This window comes from Brassica napus, chromosome A7, assembly GCF_020379485.1.
Source record: "Brassica napus cultivar Da-Ae chromosome A7, Da-Ae, whole genome shotgun sequence".
Taxonomy (NCBI): Eukaryota; Viridiplantae; Streptophyta; class Magnoliopsida; order Brassicales; family Brassicaceae; genus Brassica; species Brassica napus.
The window spans coordinates 27,632,923-27,651,083 of NC_063440.1; the positions used below are offsets into that span (position 1 = coordinate 27,632,923).

The following is an 18,161-nucleotide window of genomic DNA, read 5'->3' on the forward strand; positions in this document are numbered from 1 at the left end:
TTTTGCGTAAGAGTTTATGAGATAATTAGATAAGAGAAAACTATATATATATATAGTGACTGTCGAGGTATCCTTTAACTATGATGTCAGAAAGAGACAGATGTCACGGTTTGGTCGTTAATACTCATTCGGCAGTCACCGCAACCCCATGTGAACTTGTAGTAAGCTCCAAGTTAGTTACGGCCTGACTAAAAAAGAATCAATCCTAACATCAGCTCATGGACGAATTGATTGTCCAAATGATCATTCATCGAAACGATCCTTTCAATTACATTTAGTTAATCAAGAAAACACAATACTTCTATCTGTTCATTTTCACCCAAGTAAAAAAAAACTTGATCTCAAGGAAATGACCATCTACGTACAGCCTGTGGTTTTTGTTTTTTTTCTGAGCAGAAGCTAAACCAAAGAGAATGGAGGAGAAGACAAACCATGTGCATGCAAACACTACTTTATTTACTGTATGTAACGGACAGGATCAAGTCAAATACATATACTTCGCTCTCTTTTTCTCATAGAATAACCTTACATGAACCATATTAACACATGCGAAATAGCAACCAGAGATAGACTATTTATACTATCTTCAAAAAACCTTGCGTGAAATCACTGTTAATCATCAGACATTAACAGCCAAATTATTATCAATGATACCTTTTAAAAGTCTAAAAGAAGCTGAGGAAGAATTCTCTCCAAATGACTCGCTTCGATCTTATCCATCCCCTCAGCTTCAGCAATTATAGCCGCGCGCTGCACAGCCTCTGCAATTGAGAAATAGTAAAAATCCTTTTAGTAACAACAACAACATGACTAACTGAGATTTACCAAAAACAATGATGGGATAACATATGACCTGAGACAAAACTCTTGAGAAGCTCACAGCTAAGTTTCAGAGCATTTGCATTCGCTACAAAAAAAAAAAAAAAAAAACATTCATCAAACTATCACACAAAGACACCTCTCATCTCCTAATTAGCATGAGAAGAAAGTTAAAAAAAAAAAACTTATTATATAGAACAAACCAGAAGCAAGTCTGTTCTTCTTGGATGTTCCCAACGCAACCTGTTTGCATTCATTTTATCACACCACAAACTGTTAACTTCAATCACTCGTTTTGAACATGATCGAATCTCAGAGATTATGATCTGAGTACCTCAGCGTCTGTAGCATCAATTGCATCACTCCTCTCTCTTTCTGCATTCGCCAATAAAACAGATAAAATCAGAAACAGAGAAGCTGATCAATTAGTCGAGAACAGATAATAAATGGATACCGCGAAATCTTCGCGCCCAAATGTGCTTGAAGATGGCGTGAATCAGATCCTAATTCCCATTAAGGTAACCAAAAACGAGAATCATCAAATGCAGAGGAGAAAAACATCGAATGATATGGGAAGAAGCGAGCAAGAGATTACAGAATCGAAAGCATTGTTGGCGTCCATAGCGTTTTGCGAATGTAAGGAATCTTCGACGGCGACGGCGAGCTCCGATGGAGGATTGGAGGGAAGGATAATCTGGAAGACGAAGAGGGAGATAATTAACCAAAATGATACTAAACCGGATTTGACCAACCGATATTTAATCTTATCCGTTAATTAACAAAGATGATACTAAACCGAAATTTCATCACACCCACCAAGATGCTACTAAATCGAATTTCAATCATATATATCCGATAATTAACCAAGCTGATACTGAACCGAATTTTAATCATATCTGGTAATTAACCAAGGTGAACTAAACCGAATTTTAAATCATATCCGATATAATGGTCTAACTCGAACCTATTTGAACCGGTTTTAAATAGTGGAATCAAATTTTAACGTTGTCATGCTGTTTGGTTAAGAAGCGGTTCAGCTCAAAATTTCTTACTCCGCCAAATTTATTCTCAAACCGAACTCAACCGAAACTAACCAATCTTCAAATTCAAGATGATTGATCCAAACAACAAAGGCCTTAGCCCTCTCTAAACGTATGCTGTATAACGAAAGATCTCAGTCTTCTTTAGGACTTGATACTACATCAACTAGATACTGATTCAACTTCTCTCCAAACGTCTTCGCAGAGAATGACTCAACCACATGCTTCCTCGCTTCACTTCCCATTCTCCTCGCAAGCTCAGGATCCTCGACGAACTTAGCCATCGCCGAACTGAAATCTTCTGGACTCGGTTCACAGAGATACCCTGTTGCTCCACTCTTCACCGTCTCCACGGGGCCACCGCTGTTGCAGGCTATCACAGGCTTGTACGCAGCCATCGCTTCTAACGGAACTATACCGAAATGCTCATCCTAAGCATTTTGAAAATGGTAACATGAGACTTGTGCTTGGAGGAGGAAAAGTGTAAAAAGAATGGTGACTTTTACCGTTGGTGTGTAGAGGACGCACAAGCAGGAAGAGAGAAGCTCGTTTCTTTCGGCTGTTGAACAAGATGTGATGAAGTTTACTCGGTTAGAAACTCCTTCTTTCTCCGCTAAGCTTTTCAGCTCCTCCAAGTACTCTACATTCTCTTTCAGTCTCTCGTCATATCCACCTGAACAATGAAGTGTTCTCAGAGTGCAAACAGTAAAAACCTTCATTCAATATTAGTACACTTTACCAGCAACGGTGAGGGTAACATCATCACTCAGAGTTAGCTTATGTTTGCATAGAATGGCAAAAGCTGAAACAGCTAGATCGATGTTCTTCTTCTTCTCAAACCGGTTTATAGAGAGAAAATTCAACCTGGTCAAGACAGTAAACAATCTGGATCAATATTTCTTTTTCCTCGTAATGTTTGGAGCTTAGGGGATGGATATACACAATACTTATAAGCGTGTGGTTCAATGAACTGATCGACATTGACTGCAGGGTAAAGAACAGCAGGGCGGCTTCCTCGTCCGTGAAGACGCTTAAACGTTTTTGCAAACGTTGATGCAGTGAAGTTGCTGTTAACAAGGATCATATCAGCCATTCCTGTGGTTTGTTCTTCGAGAAAGTCAATGGGTTTACGATACATCCTCCTAAGTGCAGTTGTATGCTTAGCTAACAAGAGATCCGGGAAGTGGCAGTAGAAGACAACCTAAGATCCAAATATGTTCTTCAAGATTAAAGCTATAAAGACAAGAATACGATGAGTAAAGCAAAGTTTTTTGAATACCTTTGATGATCTTTTGAGTTTCAGCAACGGGACAACGACTGAGACCTGGTCAGCTAGTACAACGTCGAAGGAAGACCATCCCAAGAGAACACAAAGAGCAACGAACAAGCACCTCAGGTACGCACAAACCGCGTGTAGACGGTAGAAGATATGACGTGGCAGGAAAGAACCATACACCGTTACTTGAAAGATTCCTGTATGTATACACATTACATTATTTAAAATGGTTACAAAAATTTTAAATAAGCATTCAATTATAAAATAATCTCAAACACTCTCTCTATAACGTTACCAGAGAGAGTTTCCTCGAAGCATCGAGATTTGTCGTGGTGAGAGGTGAAGACATGAACGTTATGACCTTGCGAGGCAAGCTCAACCGCCGCATCGACGATCAATCTCTCTGCTCCACCTGCACAATCAACGCAATTGTGTAAACTCGATCTCTCAAATGCGTTTGTTCGGTGAATCAGGATAAACGAAGAACGTACCGATTCCAAGATCTGGATGTATGATGGCGATGTTCATCTTCTTCGAACCTTCTTTTCTCTTCGCCATTTTTGATCTGTGACTTTGCTCACACTGTTCTCGTCTTCAGAAAATTAAAGAGGTGAAAAAGATATTTGACCGGCCCGTTAAGGCCCAAGTTGGGGTATCATGAGGATGCTCGAGGCCTAATTGGATGGCCCAGAAAAGTTAAATCTTAGAGAATTTTCACCCAATAGGCAATATCTCTGATTTTTAACAAGTAAACCTCTTACTTTTTTAGTGTGGTTATTTGCACCCTTGGTTGCTGTTTAGAACAATTTAGATCATGAACTTTCACTTTGTAATACTTTAATCATAATTCTCTTTGTTTTGAATCAAAGTGTTAAGAAACGATCTTGCTCGAGTTTTTCGTTGTTTCTATTTCTTAAAAAAATTCAAATATATAATCATTTATTTTTGTTTTGTCAACCGTCACATGTATATTATTTTCACCACTGATCGGATAGATTTCCATAAAATGTTGTCAAAACAAGAATTAGTACCTTGCGCTCCAAACAACAATCACTCTCAGAACTAACGATTTGTTTTATGAAGTATTCCACGAGCTCTTCAAAAATCACTCGGCCTCTTAATTAGCAAGGTTCCTTTGTTATTATGAACTCTTTGGAACAAATATATAGCTGCCGGAAATAAGATATACAAGATCTTCATAGTAGTCTTTTGGATGGTTGATTACTCCAATTTGTGTATTGTGAATGTACAAAAGCTAACGTAGGCACCGTTTGAAATTAGAGTCTCATACTTACACTCAGAGGAGAAATACTTCGGTGGTACGACTCTGATTTTGAATGAGTTTGATTACTTGCAGATGAGTTACATGTGAATTGATTGAATATGTTATTTGTCTATGATTTGAGTAAGATACTAATATGATTACGTGAATTGCTTATTTTGTCTTGTCTAAAACTGTAGGTGAGCCGTTCATTGATAGTGGTTTCATCTCGAGGAAGAATCTGATTGAAGACCATGAAAGGATTAAGAAATGGTGGGATCTGAGGATAAGTATGGTTGGAGGAGAAGCCACATTTTCAACGATGTCGACAACATCAGGATGAGGTGTATGTTTCTGAGGGAGCTCACTCCATTGATGGATGATGTGTACGTGGACAACATCTTAAGCAGCTTTGCCCAAATTCAGCATGTAAAGGTCATTAGCCACGGTCAAACCAGCTACGCTTTTGTCACCTTCTTCGAGGAAGAAGATATGCTCGATGATGTCTTGGAGCTGGAGGAATCGAGGTGGGACGATCAATATATTCGAGCCGAGGTCGCTAGAGAAAGATTCTACAAATTTGCCTGAACCTAGTGCTGAAGCAGGAGGTTATATTATGATTAATGGGTTTTTTGGCGTAGTACTTTGTATGTCATCTATCATTTTGATTAATCTTTTGTAAAGATTTTCAATACTCTAAATAAGATTTGAGTTAATCTTTTGACTTTTCTGGTATGGTTTATGAACATCTTAAATTCATGTATGCTGTGTTATTGAGTGTTGAATACTACCTCCACCACGTTGATGGGTGTCATCAGCTGATTTCTTTGTTGTACTTGAAGAAGTAAATTTCAGCTGGTTTTTTCACCTCAAGCTAGTCGCTATCTTTCTAATATTTGTGTTTCTGTAAATAAGATTTTCGTTGCGGTTTTACTACGTGTTGTTTGAATGTTACGATCTGATTGGTACTTTGATTTGCAAAGCATTTTATTAGTACATCTACTATCTTTGGTCGCACCTGTTACTTATTGGTTATCCCACCATTTGCAAGCGGAACTGTTTAGCTGTTGTACTTTGAATTCCAAAGACATGTATATGGTGAATGAATGGATTAAATACAGTTAGAAAATTAGAGGTATAAATATATTCGACCGGCCCGTCATGGCCCAAGTTGGGTATCATGAGGATTATTCCTCAAACCGTTAACTCAAGTTCAATGTTCGCACAAGTGATTAAAAACCATTTGCGGAGAGATTGCTTAATTCTTACTTCCTAACAGAAACTGGAAGTCGACGTGCATTTGATTAATATGTGATATCTGGGCCATGATTATTCATTCTAATCATACATATGCGTTTCCATCTTATATTTACCAATCAAAATTTGATATAGTCTAGTTTTAAGACTAAATCTAATTAACTTGAAACGCCATCGGAGCAGGATTTCTCCATGCATGACCACTACACCACAACAGTAGAATACAGCCATAAGGATAGTCTAAACTCTTGCCTATAATACAGTAATTAAGTATGTTTGAAAAACAAAGTTTACAAAATCATATTATTAAACACACAAAAATATACATATTATAACATACTTAATGAGCAAACTGACACACTTAGGATCGAACAAAGAACCCACCGTAAGATATCAATTTACCAAGAACAAGCGATAAAATCTATAAATATAGATGATGTTTATATTTTATTTGGAATCCAGATTACTGCAACAGATGTTTGTTGTGTGTATATAAATTCATATATACACACTTGCACCTAGCTAAGCCGCAACTAGGGTTTTCTCGCATACGTGTGTGTATATACTCTCTAGGGTTTACAGTGCAGTAAAATGAACCGTATGCACGTCACAGTTCATCATATTATATAACACACACACACGTACAGTTAGCAAAGTAATTATGATCAGTCACATTATTCACATACTATATAGATATGATCTTAAATAAATAATGTTTAGTTAGATCATTAAGAATTTATATATCATCAAACTTTTCACCATTCACATGTTAGTATAGATGATCTTATAAGTTTGGAGTGTGTAAAAACTACAGTCTGCAACAAGAGCGTTCTATCGAGATCTTTAACATATAAATACGTAGAATTCCAAAAAGATCATAAACGTTGTAATTAAATGAAAATTATAGAGATTAAATATAGAGAAAAATAATGCTTACCATTAATTAATCTCACATTTGTTTTATTATATGTTTTTTGTTTGCTTGCTAAGATGGCAAGTTGGAGCTACTAGTCCCTGTAGTACCATGTCCACTCTTCATAGGATTCCTCTTCTTCTTCTTCCTTTTCTTGTACGGAACTCCTCTTGCCTTGGCCTGTGAATCTCTCACTTCCCTAAGAAAAACCCTAATTCCGCCGCCGGCAAACGGGTTTCTCTCCGGCAACCCTCCGTTCTCCTCGTAAGCCGCTCTCAGCCGTCCGATCAAAGCATCTAAACTCCCCCACGCTTGCTTTAGAGGACAGTTGCACTGTCCCGCCGGCTCAACTTGTCCGAAAAAAACGCATCCATGGACATGAACTTTTGTCTTTCCGAACTGGTCAAGATACTGTAGGAAGTCTAGGATGTGGTTCGAACCGCACTGTGAGATGTGAACCGGTGGTTGCTGGTTACGAAGGTATTGACAAAACGTGTTCCAGTCTCGCCGTTTCTGTGACTCGTACCGGCTTAACGCTGGTGGGTTAGGAAGTGGTTGTGGTTGCGCTTGTGGTTGTGGTTGCGGTTGAGATTGAGAAGATGATCCTTCGGTTATGCCTTTGCCTTTGTTGCTAGGACTAGCCATGGCTTCGATCGGCTCTTTTTGATTTCTTGATCGATGATAATCACTACATGACTAGTACTTATGATTCATAAGATTTTTCCTAATTTTTTATTTTTTAGTATTTTGGGTCTCTGAAGGAGAAGAAGAGAGGAATATAGAGAAACTATTGTCAATGATAGTGGAGAGACCTTAAGAAAATTTTCTACATTAAGTAGAAATAATCTATTATATTCTTGCAAAAATTATTTGATGGGAATATATATTTAGATACACAAGTAGTATCAAATCAACACAAGGGTTAAAAAGCAGGGGATAAGATGAATAAAATGTAAGAAAAAATTAGTCAAACACATTTTATTATCTTGCATCAAAATAACCATACAATGATTTTTTTTTTTTTTTTTTTTTGAGAAACTGATGAAATGATCATTCAATTTTATCTCATCCAAGATAAATGATAAATTTTGTGTGAAATTACTGAAATAAACTACTAGTTCGCATGATTTAATATATGAAATAACAATCTAGCTTAAAACTAGAATTTTATATTTTAAAAATAACAGTCTGATTTTCTTTAAATAATCAACCTCGAGTACATCGTTTTTAATTAGCCAGCTCGTTTTTAGTTAAGTATAAAGTGTTATAACATTTCAGATCAAACATATGTAAAACGTTTAGTCTAAAAAAATACAGATGTACAACGTAGATTATATTCTTACCAAAAAAGAAAACGTAGATTATATATAGCAAAGTAAAATGCAAATTATGTTGATGATGTTTTGGATTATCGGGTTAATTAGTGATAGATGAGGGAGACAGGAGATGGGAGCCACAAGAATGCTTTAGCTCTTTCATTTTCAATCGGTAGACCTATCCTATTCTTTTCTCTTCCTTTGATCTGTACGATTAGCATTTAAGTATTGTTAACTATTTACTTTATTTGAATATTTGTTGCCATTAAAATTATAATTATGTTTATATTCAGCTTAGCAATCATTGTCATCAATCGAATATTGCCGCCCTACTATGTGTAAACAAAACAAAAAGAGAGTACTTGAAACGGATAATTAACACAAACACTGTTTTAAAATTTTGTTACGCATAAAAACTGAATACAGATATGGTCTAATTAGAAATTTCAAATATCAGTATTTTCACATTATACTTTACTCGTCTATCGTATTTACTTTCCCATGCATGTAAGAAAAGAAAAAACTATAAAGGACCGGTAATTGTTTTTAGTGGATACATAATGTAACAGACCCGTAAATAAGCCCAACTGACCTTGTCTTACGCCCCTCTTATTCTAAGTATTATGTTCAAACAAATACGATTTTTCTCAATAAGGACCAAAAACAAATAAAATCTATGGAGGTCCCAATCCCAAAGATCCGCAATGGACGCTTGCATTTGCTCATTCTAAGTTTTGTCATCTACATATTTTTATGTTTTATTATGTTAATATGTTTAAGGATAGTTGTTTACTTATTTTTAGATGCCACTAAGGGAGGCACTAACCAATCATATTTAGAAATTTAACTGGGTGTAAGTGAACCTTTGTTGATTCCTTGTTTATAATGAAATCCATTACTACCTACTCTCCTATGTTTTTCGAGTCTTCTAAATTCACTGAAAATCCATATTTTTGTTAGTTTTGCGTTTTTTCTTACTCAATTCAAATAAGAAAACAAATAACACAGAGTAATCAGTCAAAAATGGTCCCACGGAAATCAAATCATTAACTAACAGAATTATGAAAATGTACAACAGTATCGAGTTGTCTCGATATTCTTAATGTAAAACCATTAAATGCATGTTCTGAAAAGGGAAAACAAGTATATTTTTGTCTAGATATGAAAATGTACAACAATATCGAGTTGTCTCGATATTCTTTCTTGGATCGTAACACAAGCAAAAATAAACTTATAGACATAATTAATAACTCATATAGAAAACATAGCCTATGACTTTTAGAATTTAGATTAAACAAAGGAAATACAATTATTAAACGGTGAATTTTATTAAATCATTACAAAACACACCGATTATTCATTAAATCTCTTACAAATTCATATGGTAAAATAATCTCAAATGAAACACACTAATACTTAATGTAAGCAACAGAAGAAGTGTTGGCGTCTTTGATGAGCGTACCAAGAAGAGGAGCAAGCAAACATTTCTTGTCCTTCTCCTTATAGAAGTAACCCAAACACTTGCAATCACGATCACACTTAGCCTTACAATCGCTCACAGAAGTTGGGCCTTGTCCATCATTAACATAAGGCCCAGTAAAATGCTCAACACCGACGATCTTGTAGTAATTCACGGCCTTACCTTTGCCTCCATTACAAAACTGTGTCGTTTTAGGTGCTGAGCATTGGTCGCTCCACCCTAGTAACCCTTTGGGTGTAGGGCACGCAACGCACATTCCACGGTCGCAGTAACCGTAGTCTCCGCAGAACGAGGGTAAGCCGCATTGGCGGACGAAGTAAGTGGAGAAGAAAGAGAAGGACTCTTCCCATGTGAGGTACGTTGCTGGGTCGAACCATGAGAAGGCCTTGAGGCTACCGTCGGAGCCGAGTCTGAGGTACGAGATGGTTCCGTTGTAGTTGATTTTGTTCAGGTTAAGAGTTCCATCTCCGCTTCCGATGGGTCGGGATTGAAGTAACCGGCGGTTGTTACCTGCAGGCCGAATCAATAATATTATGAATATTTAAAATAAAATAAAAATATTATGAATATTGTGGGGGAAATATTTCGATTTCTAAAATTAATATATTTTTTAAAAAAGTTAAATTATATTTCAAATATTAAAGATAGTATTATTATAGAATGTATGATGAAAACAAAAAAAAATATTTTCATATAAATTCTTTTGTATCGTTTTTTTAAAAATGTATATTTTAAATTTTTTGAAACATTTAGATATTAAGAAATGGAGGACCTGGATTAGTTGTCGTTGTCTGTTGTGGTGCGGGTTCTAGGAGGAGCTCATAAGCTGACGGCTCCGTTAAGTTGTCGAACTCCCTTCTAACGGCAAACGTTACGGTTCCGCGGAAGTCGTGGTTGGGCCATCCACCGTATACTAACGGCTGACCTGTTTTGTTAACGTACATGGTTAAGCCTTTGTTGTCAAGAACCATACTGTAGGGACCATTTGAACCGTCCATGTCGGATTTGCGGCTAACGAGTTTGTTAGCTCCGTTGACTTTAAGTGACTGTCCGGTAAGAAGTGTGTCGGTGGGGTGGTCGAAACTCTGCCAAACGAACTTACCGTTTTTGTCGTGTAACACGATGTTGCCGTTGGGTAAGATTTCGAAACCAGTGACGCCTTTGTTGGCAGTGTTGGTCTGCCATTTGACTTGGCCGTTTGACTCGGCGAGGACTAGGTTACCGTTTCGGCCGAGCGAGAGAGTTGCGTTTTCACCGACGGGGTTGTTACGGTTTGCGTCCCAGATCCATCGCATAAGCGACTCCTCGCTTCTGAGTCCGACACGGAGGGCTAAGACGTAGGCGCTAGGGGTGGTGTTGTAGAACAAGAGCTGGAACGGTCTTGTGAAGAAGCTCGCGTTGGGTGAGGTGATGAATCTGTAGCTAGCGTCGTACTCGGTGATGTAGTCGCCGAACTCGTCGTTGTTTACGACTCTGAACTGTTTCGCTGGTGGGACTTGGGCTGTGACCACTGAAACAGTGGCAATGGCGAGTGCTACGACTATAAATCGAAGCATGATTGGTTCGCTCTTTTCTCTTGTGTGTTTTAGTTTGAGTGGGGGGAGTGTTGTTGATATGGTTTTGTAATGAGATTGGATCTGTAGATGTGCATATTATATTGGTTCTATTGGCTGTATTGGTTTGAAAAATCAAAGTTGCATATTACGACTTGACTACAACAATCAAAGTGGTGGGCCGACGGCTGATTATGTGGATAAGGTTTGTGTCAACTGAGAATTTTCGAGTATTCCCGCTAATATTTACAATCAATGTTTTAATAGCTCGTAAATCATATATACATTATACAGCGTATTTTTATAGATTATAATTTTAATAAATTAATAAATACAATAAACAAACAATATTTTAGCTTTGAATTAGATGAATTCAAAATATGACTTATTCAATAATAACAAAATATATTTTTTGAAAATACAAAATAAATATATAAATCTACTAAAATTGTAAGTTAATAACTAGATTTTGACCCGCCCTTTCAGAGGGCGGGTATATTTTTGTTTTAATTTTTTAAAGTTTTTTTTATATTTTTGTTATTGTTTAATAATCATATTTGTGTTAAATATTAATTTTAATATAATTTTTAGTAACTAAATTAAATATGTCAAGTTGCATAATATACACTTGTGTCATATACATATCAAAATATATTTTGAAACTTTTTTTTTAAATTCTTCTCCATTATATTTTTTTAGTAGTTACCTAACATAATCAGTCAAAAATATTTTATGTCATAAAAATTCGACAAAGAATCGAAAATTAAAGTCTCATATTCTATTAATTTTTTTCTCAAAGTGTTATATCTGAAAACCAATATCAAATCCAACACCGCACCGAAACACAAGAAAGTTTTTGAAATGTTTGATAAAAACAAATTTAATATATTTTATTAAATATATGTACATATATGTATATATATATATATATGTTCTTCTCTAATTTTAAGTAAAATCACATTTAATAAATATTTTTAATCGAATAACCTATTAAAAAAAAGTAAAATCACATTTAATAAATATTTTTAATCGAATAACTTATTTTAAAAAAAGTAAAATCACATTTAATAAATATTTTTAATCGAATAACCTATTTAAAACCCGTTAAACTAAAACATGTCATCCTCACTGTCTAGAGTAATAATTAAGTGAAGAACACTATGCATAGATGGATGGTCAAAATTATTTTGTATCCAAAAAATCCGACTCAGAATCTACTCGAAAATCAAAGTCTCATATTCTATTAAAAATTTTCTTAAAGTGTTATATCCGAAAACCAATATCAAATCCAACACCTCACCGAAAACAAAAGAGATTTTTTGAAATGTTTGATAAAAACAATTTTTAATATATTTTGTTGAATATATATATACACACATATATGTGTGTGTGTGTGTGTGCTTTTCTCTAATTTTAAGTAAAATCACATTTAATAAATATTTTAATCGAATAACCTATTTAAAACCCGTTAAACTAAAACATGTTATCTTCATTGTCTAGAGTAATAATTAAGCGAAGAACACCATGCATAATTAGACGGTGAAGTCCCATGCATCCTCTTCATAAGTATATATTTTATAAATAATACTTCCATAATAATATCAACTTATATAGTTTTAGTAGTTTTAAATTTACTTCCAAAAATGTTTTGTAGATCATAAATTTAAATATAGTATATTGGCCATATAATTAGGTATCATATAGGAGTCCGATATTTAATTTTTCTTGCCATACATGATCACTCTTAACTTTACCCCTATTCCTACTTGAAATATTACTTTTTGTGCTATTAGGCCTACTTTAAAAATAACCAACTTTTACATAATTGTTTCTAATCACGATCTTTTCTCTCTCAGCTAAGCAGTTACTTTTCCTCTATATTAAAACAGTTGGATTTATAGATTTGCTTTTTCACGTGTATTAAAAGATCGTGCTTGAAGCACAAAGACAGAATACATATTTCAACCATATGTTTTTACAGAGGATTTTACGTTATTTTTTAACAGGAGGTGGTTATGTTTTTTTTTTAGATGTAGTTATATTGTATGTCATGCAGTTATATTTTAAAATGCAGTTATACTTTTAAGTTGGACACAACATATATCAATGGGTCATGATCCTAATTTAATAGTATTGATTAAATTAAACTAGATTTTGACCCGCCCTTAAAAGGGCGGGTATATTTTTCGTTTTACATTTTTGTTAAAATTTAATTTTTATATTTGTTTTTTAGTCATATATACGTTTTTCTTTGTATAATATCTATCTTAAATGATTAATAAGAAGTTTTATTAATTGTATTAAAATAATTGGACCACATATATATCAATAGATCACATTTCTGTTTTAATAGTATTGATATATAATAACTTCGAAAGCCTAACCAATAATGTATTTTTTTTCAAAAAAGCCCACGAGCTAAAAAAGATCTGTAAATAATTTTTTTTGAAATGTGTAATTTTTATATTTGTGTTCTTTTGTAATCATATTTGTGTTTAGTGAAGTACATAATCATTTTTCTACATAATTATTTTTAAATTTTTACATGTTTTGCGCTTAATTTGTATATAGATACTCGTCTTATTTTAGTTTTCGTTTTGTTTTAATGGTTTAAAATAGTAAATTTTTAATTTATTTTTTAACGCTCTTGTATTGGTTCAATTTTTTTAATAGAAATGTGTTAATATGTTATGTCTGCTCATTTTCATACTTGATAAATAGTTTGCATGTTTACTGAAATAACCTATAAAACCTTTGGTCATAAAAATTAGGAAAATATTCATGTTTACCATTTTCATGGTACTATTATTCATTTTTACCACCATTAAAAGGACATTTTCAAAAATGCATTCTTCATTAAGTAGCGAAAGACTCTTATAGATAATTATTTAAATATATATATATATATATATAATTTCGAATTATACTTTTTCAAATTCGAACTTTTAATAAATGTTTTTTTTTAACTTTCTTTAGATTTTTTTTTATGTTTGAAACTATTTTGAAATTTTTTTTATATTTTTTATATTTTTTAATTGTTTATTTATATATGTATTAGAATCCTAAATTTCACATTTTTAAGACCCTACACCACCCCTCAACTCTAAACCCTAAGTCTAGATTAGCTAACCATAGGATTATAAATGTCGTTTACCATTTATTAAAAGTGAGAGTAAAAGTGGTTAGCCTAAACATGAAAATTGATATTTTTGACAATTTCTTTAAAAATTAAATTTTATTAATAACCCATTCCACCACTAATTAATTTAATATTAGTTAACTTTTTATATTTCATTTTAATATATACTGAGTTGATTTGTAAAATTTTTATTTTACGAAATAACGTATATTCATATAAAAATTTTATTTATGTTTTCAATATTTTATAATCAATTTATATTTTATATAAAAATAATTGTATAACAATCAAAATAGAATAATTCATTTATTTGGTGTGTCTCATATTTGTTTTAATTTATTTATAACAAACTAAAATTAAAACCAAGTTTTTAAATTGTTTTGTATTAGTTAAAAAGAATTTTTTATAAATTATTAATATAACAAATTAATGTGTTTGTTATACACGTCTTGAAAATATATATAATAACTCAAATATAAGATATTGAAATTTAAAATATTGTTGTCATAGAAAATTAAGATATTTTCAAAAAATCTAATTCTTATGGAAGTTTATAAATTATTGTGATGGAGGGTTTAATAGATTATATATCTGTACTACTTCCTCAATCAAATAGTTAATGTGTTTGTTATAGACTCCAATATGCAATTTACTGTAACTGTTATTTACCCAATGCCATGTGCATTTGGTATAATAAACAAAATGAAAAAACAATTATTAATATCTGAAAATGTCAAATAATGTGTAGTGAAAAGAAGTGGATCCCGTGTATTGTGGGATTACACTAAATTGAATGTCACGAAATGGAGTATTTAGATTAGTAAAAGTAGTTACGGTTATCCAATTGTCTTTAGATTCAGTTGAACAAAAGAAATTAATATATATATAAGTTTTTTAAATAAAAAAAATAAATGGTTGGACATAACATTTATCAATAGGTCACACTGCTGTTTTAATAGAATAGATTTAAATTTAGAAAAATTGTGTTTAGACATTAACGAAATAATTTGTTAATTTCCTTTCAAATAAAATATTTTTTTTCCATTTTAGATGTTATATATCAAGTTACATATAAAACACATCTATAAGTTAAGATACTTATTTATGATATACCAAATTTATCATATAATCAAATAAAAGAGATGAAATTCAAACTATTTATTCAATATATAAAGGTGTGAAAATATTCATTTCTATTCAACAATAAAAAATATTTCGAATATATGAATTTAAAAGAAAATTATCTGATGATTTATAAGGATTTTTGTTAGTCTTTTGTGAATCATGTTTGTATAAACTAGGACACAGAAATTCAAACTAAGATAATGTTTGAGTCTAACAGATATTTATATATATCTAAACCAAAACTTTACGTATGAAACATGAAAACTACTTAGGGTCTGACTGGTTCAAACGCAGCGGTTGCGGTTGCGGCTACGGGCGTTTGCGGATGCGGGTGGTTGCGGTTTCTAGCGGTTTTAAGAGATTTGTACGACTAGTTCTGCGGTTAGAAATTGGTGCGTTTGCGGGATACTTATGACTGGTTAACTACCAAATACAGCAGCGGTTAAATAATAAATTAATAATATTTACATTTTATATAATTATAAAAATATCAAAAATCATAATATTATAATAAATATGTAAATTATATTTTCAAAGTTATAGTTTTAAATTTTTAAAATTATAGAAAATATTTTTATTTTAAAATTTTATAATATTAATTAAAATATAATAGATATATTTTAGTATTTTTATAATTCCATTTTAAAAAAATTATTGAATATTTTTATTTTTGTATTTATATGGTTTTTAAAGAAAAAGAAAAAAAAATTATCTTCCCGCAACCGCCCGCAACCGCAAACGCTAGCTGGAACCAGCTTTTGATTTTAAGAGGTTCGGAGCGGTTTGAAGCGATTTGTAGCGGTTTGTATGATTGTTTCGAAACGCTGTCAACCGCTACCAACCGCAAAAGCTGCGTTTGCGTGTGGTAGCGGGGAAACCAATCAACCTCTTAGAAGATGATTTACGTTAATGACCGAATCTGTTTTTAAATGATAAAACATGTAAACAGTGCTGTGCGCCTGATGCTGATGGTAGCATAAGAAAGGAGACATGACAGCTTTTGGTATTGTCCTACTGAGGTGTTCGGTTATCCTTAGGACACGCAGTTTCTCTCCGCTTCTCGGATGCTTTTAGATATGTTCGTCGCATATATCAAAGACCATCAACAATAACTGCCGACGAAATATCAACGTTATCTAAATTATTGAGATTATACGGTCGGCCAATATTAATCACATCGATTTGTTATGCTTTTGGTTTTTAATATATTGATCAATGATCACAAATTATCATCATGGACAGTTTTTTTTAACATCATATATTAGTTATTTTGTCATAAGTATATAATAAATTAATTTTGTTTTACTTTTTACCCTGTTTGTTAATATATTTTCCTTCCAATATTTTTTTCTAGAAGACATCAATCATGATTTTTTTTTCTACATCTTAGTATGTATCTGCTGAAGCATAGTTTATGACATGTATTTGTGGTATTGACTAAAACCATCCAAGCTGTGGGTTTAATTTCATATATAATAGAAAAACATCATAGTCGTGGTTTTGAAGTACACGCATCCACGGGTAGCTGAGATCTCTATCGTATTATTACATGTGTCTCCAATAAAAGGGCAACAATAAATGCTGACAAAGATAATCCCAAATATTACGGAATATTGAATACAACGAAAACAACATAAAATATAACATTTTTAAACTAATATTCTATAAATTAATATACATTAAAAATCTTTATAAAATAATATAATTTTATAGTTTCAAATAAAATTTTTGGTTCAATTAGTATATCGATAAATTAATATCTCTATAAATTAATAAAAAAATTATAGTTTTGGTGTATTTCCAACATTATTAATTTATAGAGATTCCACTGTAAATCATAAACATTAAACGTTATCATGTCAAACATGAACAAGTATAAAACCTAAACTAGAGTTTGATCCTAACAAATAAACTTCATTAGAGGCGAATGAGTACTTAACAAGCTGAAAAACTTCATGGAAACGTAATGATTCGCTGTCAAGCGAGGTAAACAAACACTTAGGCACATGAGATCTTGAGATTTTCTATACATCTAAAGAAACACTAATCTGTGACATATCAATAACTACAAGAATGTAAAAACAAATGCAATGAGAATGTATTCATTTAAGTATAAAGAATTTGGATGAAAAAAAAAACAGTAAATAATCGAATTAGTGAACTGACATGGTCCGTCTGGAGCATTTGTTAAAGAATCAACCACTTAAGATAACATAATTTTAAGCAAAATTTTTACGAGACATAAACATTATCGGACCAACATGGGTGTAATCTGGTCTTTTCCACCTTGACCCTTCTCTCCTTTAATCTTCCTCCTGAAGTATGTGTTACAAGGCATAAACATTCATCGGACCAACACGGGTGTAATCTGGTCTTGGAGCATACTTAAGGATGAAATTCCAAGCTATCTTGTCCAGATCATCATCTTCAATTGCATGAGTGCAAAGAAGCTTCGAGATCTCTAGGAATACTCCTGCATTGATGATCATCCTCTCGTATGGATAATCATCTCCTTCTCATGCATCAATCTCAGCTTTTTTTTATCTGTGATGTCTTGTAGAGCGTAAATTGCCAATAATGAGACAATTTCTGATTTGGGAGATGTGATGAGATTGCACAAGGGTTGAACAACCTTGCTCCACAAATAGTACCATGTGAAGTTATGGTTTCAACAAGTTCAAGATTTTTTTTTAAAACACAAGAGAAAGGAAAAAAATTTGTCTTGTTTGTTTTTACCTCAGCTCTTGATAAACGCACTTATGAATCACAAGACAAACTGCATCACAATGTTGTTGTCCACTGTTGTAATAAGTCGGACTATCTGGCATATCTTCTTCTTGATACGATTATTTTCAGTTCTTCTTAGAAGGCTGTTGAGAATTGGTAACAATTGATTATCAATGACCAACTAATATGGGAACAATATTAAAATTCCAGTTTAATGTAAAATAAGTTATATATTGATAAAGCCAATAACCCGAA

General features: G+C 32.8%; 4 protein-coding genes across 5 annotated transcripts; all 4 read right to left on the reverse strand.

The window, feature by feature from the left end:
- Positions 1–22: 22 nt before the first annotated feature.
- Positions 23–1,667, reverse strand: LOC106357368 (protein MHF2 homolog). 2 transcript variants are annotated; one of them, XM_022689295.2, is made up of 7 exons: positions 1,415–1,667; positions 1,274–1,322; positions 1,154–1,194; positions 1,023–1,062; positions 854–907; positions 655–761; positions 23–188 (listed from the first exon to the last, which is right to left on the reverse strand). In XM_022689295.2, exons 1-6 carry the CDS (start codon positions 1,439–1,441, stop codon positions 658–660), a joined length of 315 nt encoding a protein of 104 aa, XP_022545016.1. In that variant the 5' UTR covers positions 1,442–1,667; the 3' UTR covers positions 23–188; positions 655–657. The 2 variants fall into 2 exon arrangements, with proteins under 2 accessions (XP_022545016.1, XP_013652499.1); XM_013797045.3 differs by lacking the exon at positions 23–188 and having other exon boundaries at positions 436–761.
- Positions 1,668–1,898: 231 nt separating this feature from the next.
- On the reverse strand, positions 1,899–3,764 carry LOC106354674 (alpha-1,3/1,6-mannosyltransferase ALG2). The gene is made up of 7 exons (XM_013794673.3): positions 3,627–3,764; positions 3,431–3,547; positions 3,139–3,332; positions 2,807–3,060; positions 2,599–2,723; positions 2,366–2,532; positions 1,899–2,290 (listed from the first exon to the last, which is right to left on the reverse strand). Exons 1-7 carry the CDS (start codon positions 3,691–3,693, stop codon positions 1,994–1,996), a joined length of 1,221 nt encoding a protein of 406 aa, XP_013650127.2. The 5' UTR covers positions 3,694–3,764; the 3' UTR covers positions 1,899–1,993.
- A 2,604-nt stretch (positions 3,765–6,368) lies between these two features.
- Positions 6,369–7,402, reverse strand: LOC125576395 (protein LIGHT-DEPENDENT SHORT HYPOCOTYLS 7-like). The gene has a single exon (XM_048736396.1). The coding sequence runs from the start codon at positions 7,209–7,211 to the stop codon at positions 6,639–6,641; it is 573 nt and encodes a 190-aa protein (XP_048592353.1). The 5' UTR covers positions 7,212–7,402; the 3' UTR covers positions 6,369–6,638.
- A 1,770-nt stretch (positions 7,403–9,172) lies between these two features.
- Positions 9,173–11,031, reverse strand: LOC106356029 (EP1-like glycoprotein 2). The gene is made up of 2 exons (XM_048736390.1): positions 10,135–11,031; positions 9,173–9,872 (listed from the first exon to the last, which is right to left on the reverse strand). The coding sequence occupies exons 1-2, from the start codon at positions 10,916–10,918 to the stop codon at positions 9,292–9,294; spliced, it is 1,365 nt and encodes a 454-aa protein (XP_048592347.1). The 5' UTR covers positions 10,919–11,031; the 3' UTR covers positions 9,173–9,291.
- Between the last annotated feature and the right edge of the window lie 7,130 nt (positions 11,032–18,161).

Excerpts from the sequence above, each read along its gene's own strand:
- LOC106357368 (XM_022689295.2), bottom strand. The coding sequence starts at position 1,441 with ATGGACGCCAACAATGCTTTCGATTCT. Across the intron at positions 1,195-1,273 it reads TTGGGCGCGAAGATTTCGCG|AAAGAGAGAGGAGTGATGCA; the intron begins GTATCCATTTAT and ends TGGCGAATGCAG. Across the intron at positions 762-853 it reads TCTCAAGAGTTTTGTCTCAG|AGGCTGTGCAGCGCGCGGCT; the intron begins GTCATATGTTAT and ends TCTCAATTGCAG.
- LOC106354674 (XM_013794673.3), bottom strand. The coding sequence starts at position 3,693 with ATGGCGAAGAGAAAAGAAGGTTCGAAGAAGATGAACATCGCCATCATA. Across the intron at positions 3,548-3,626 it reads ACATCCAGATCTTGGAATCG|GTGGAGCAGAGAGATTGATC; the intron begins GTACGTTCTTCG and ends TTGATTGTGCAG. Across the intron at positions 3,333-3,430 it reads CTTCGAGGAAACTCTCTCTG|GAATCTTTCAAGTAACGGTG; the intron begins GTAACGTTATAG and ends GTATACATACAG.
- LOC125576395 (XM_048736396.1), bottom strand. The coding sequence starts at position 7,211 with ATGGCTAGTCCTAGCAACAAAGGCAAAGGCATAACCGAAGGATCATCT.
- LOC106356029 (XM_048736390.1), bottom strand. The coding sequence starts at position 10,918 with ATGCTTCGATTTATAGTCGTAGCACTCGCCATTGCCACTGTTTCAGTG. Across the intron at positions 9,873-10,134 it reads GACAACGACAACTAATCCAG|GTAACAACCGCCGGTTACTT; the intron begins GTCCTCCATTTC and ends TTCGGCCTGCAG.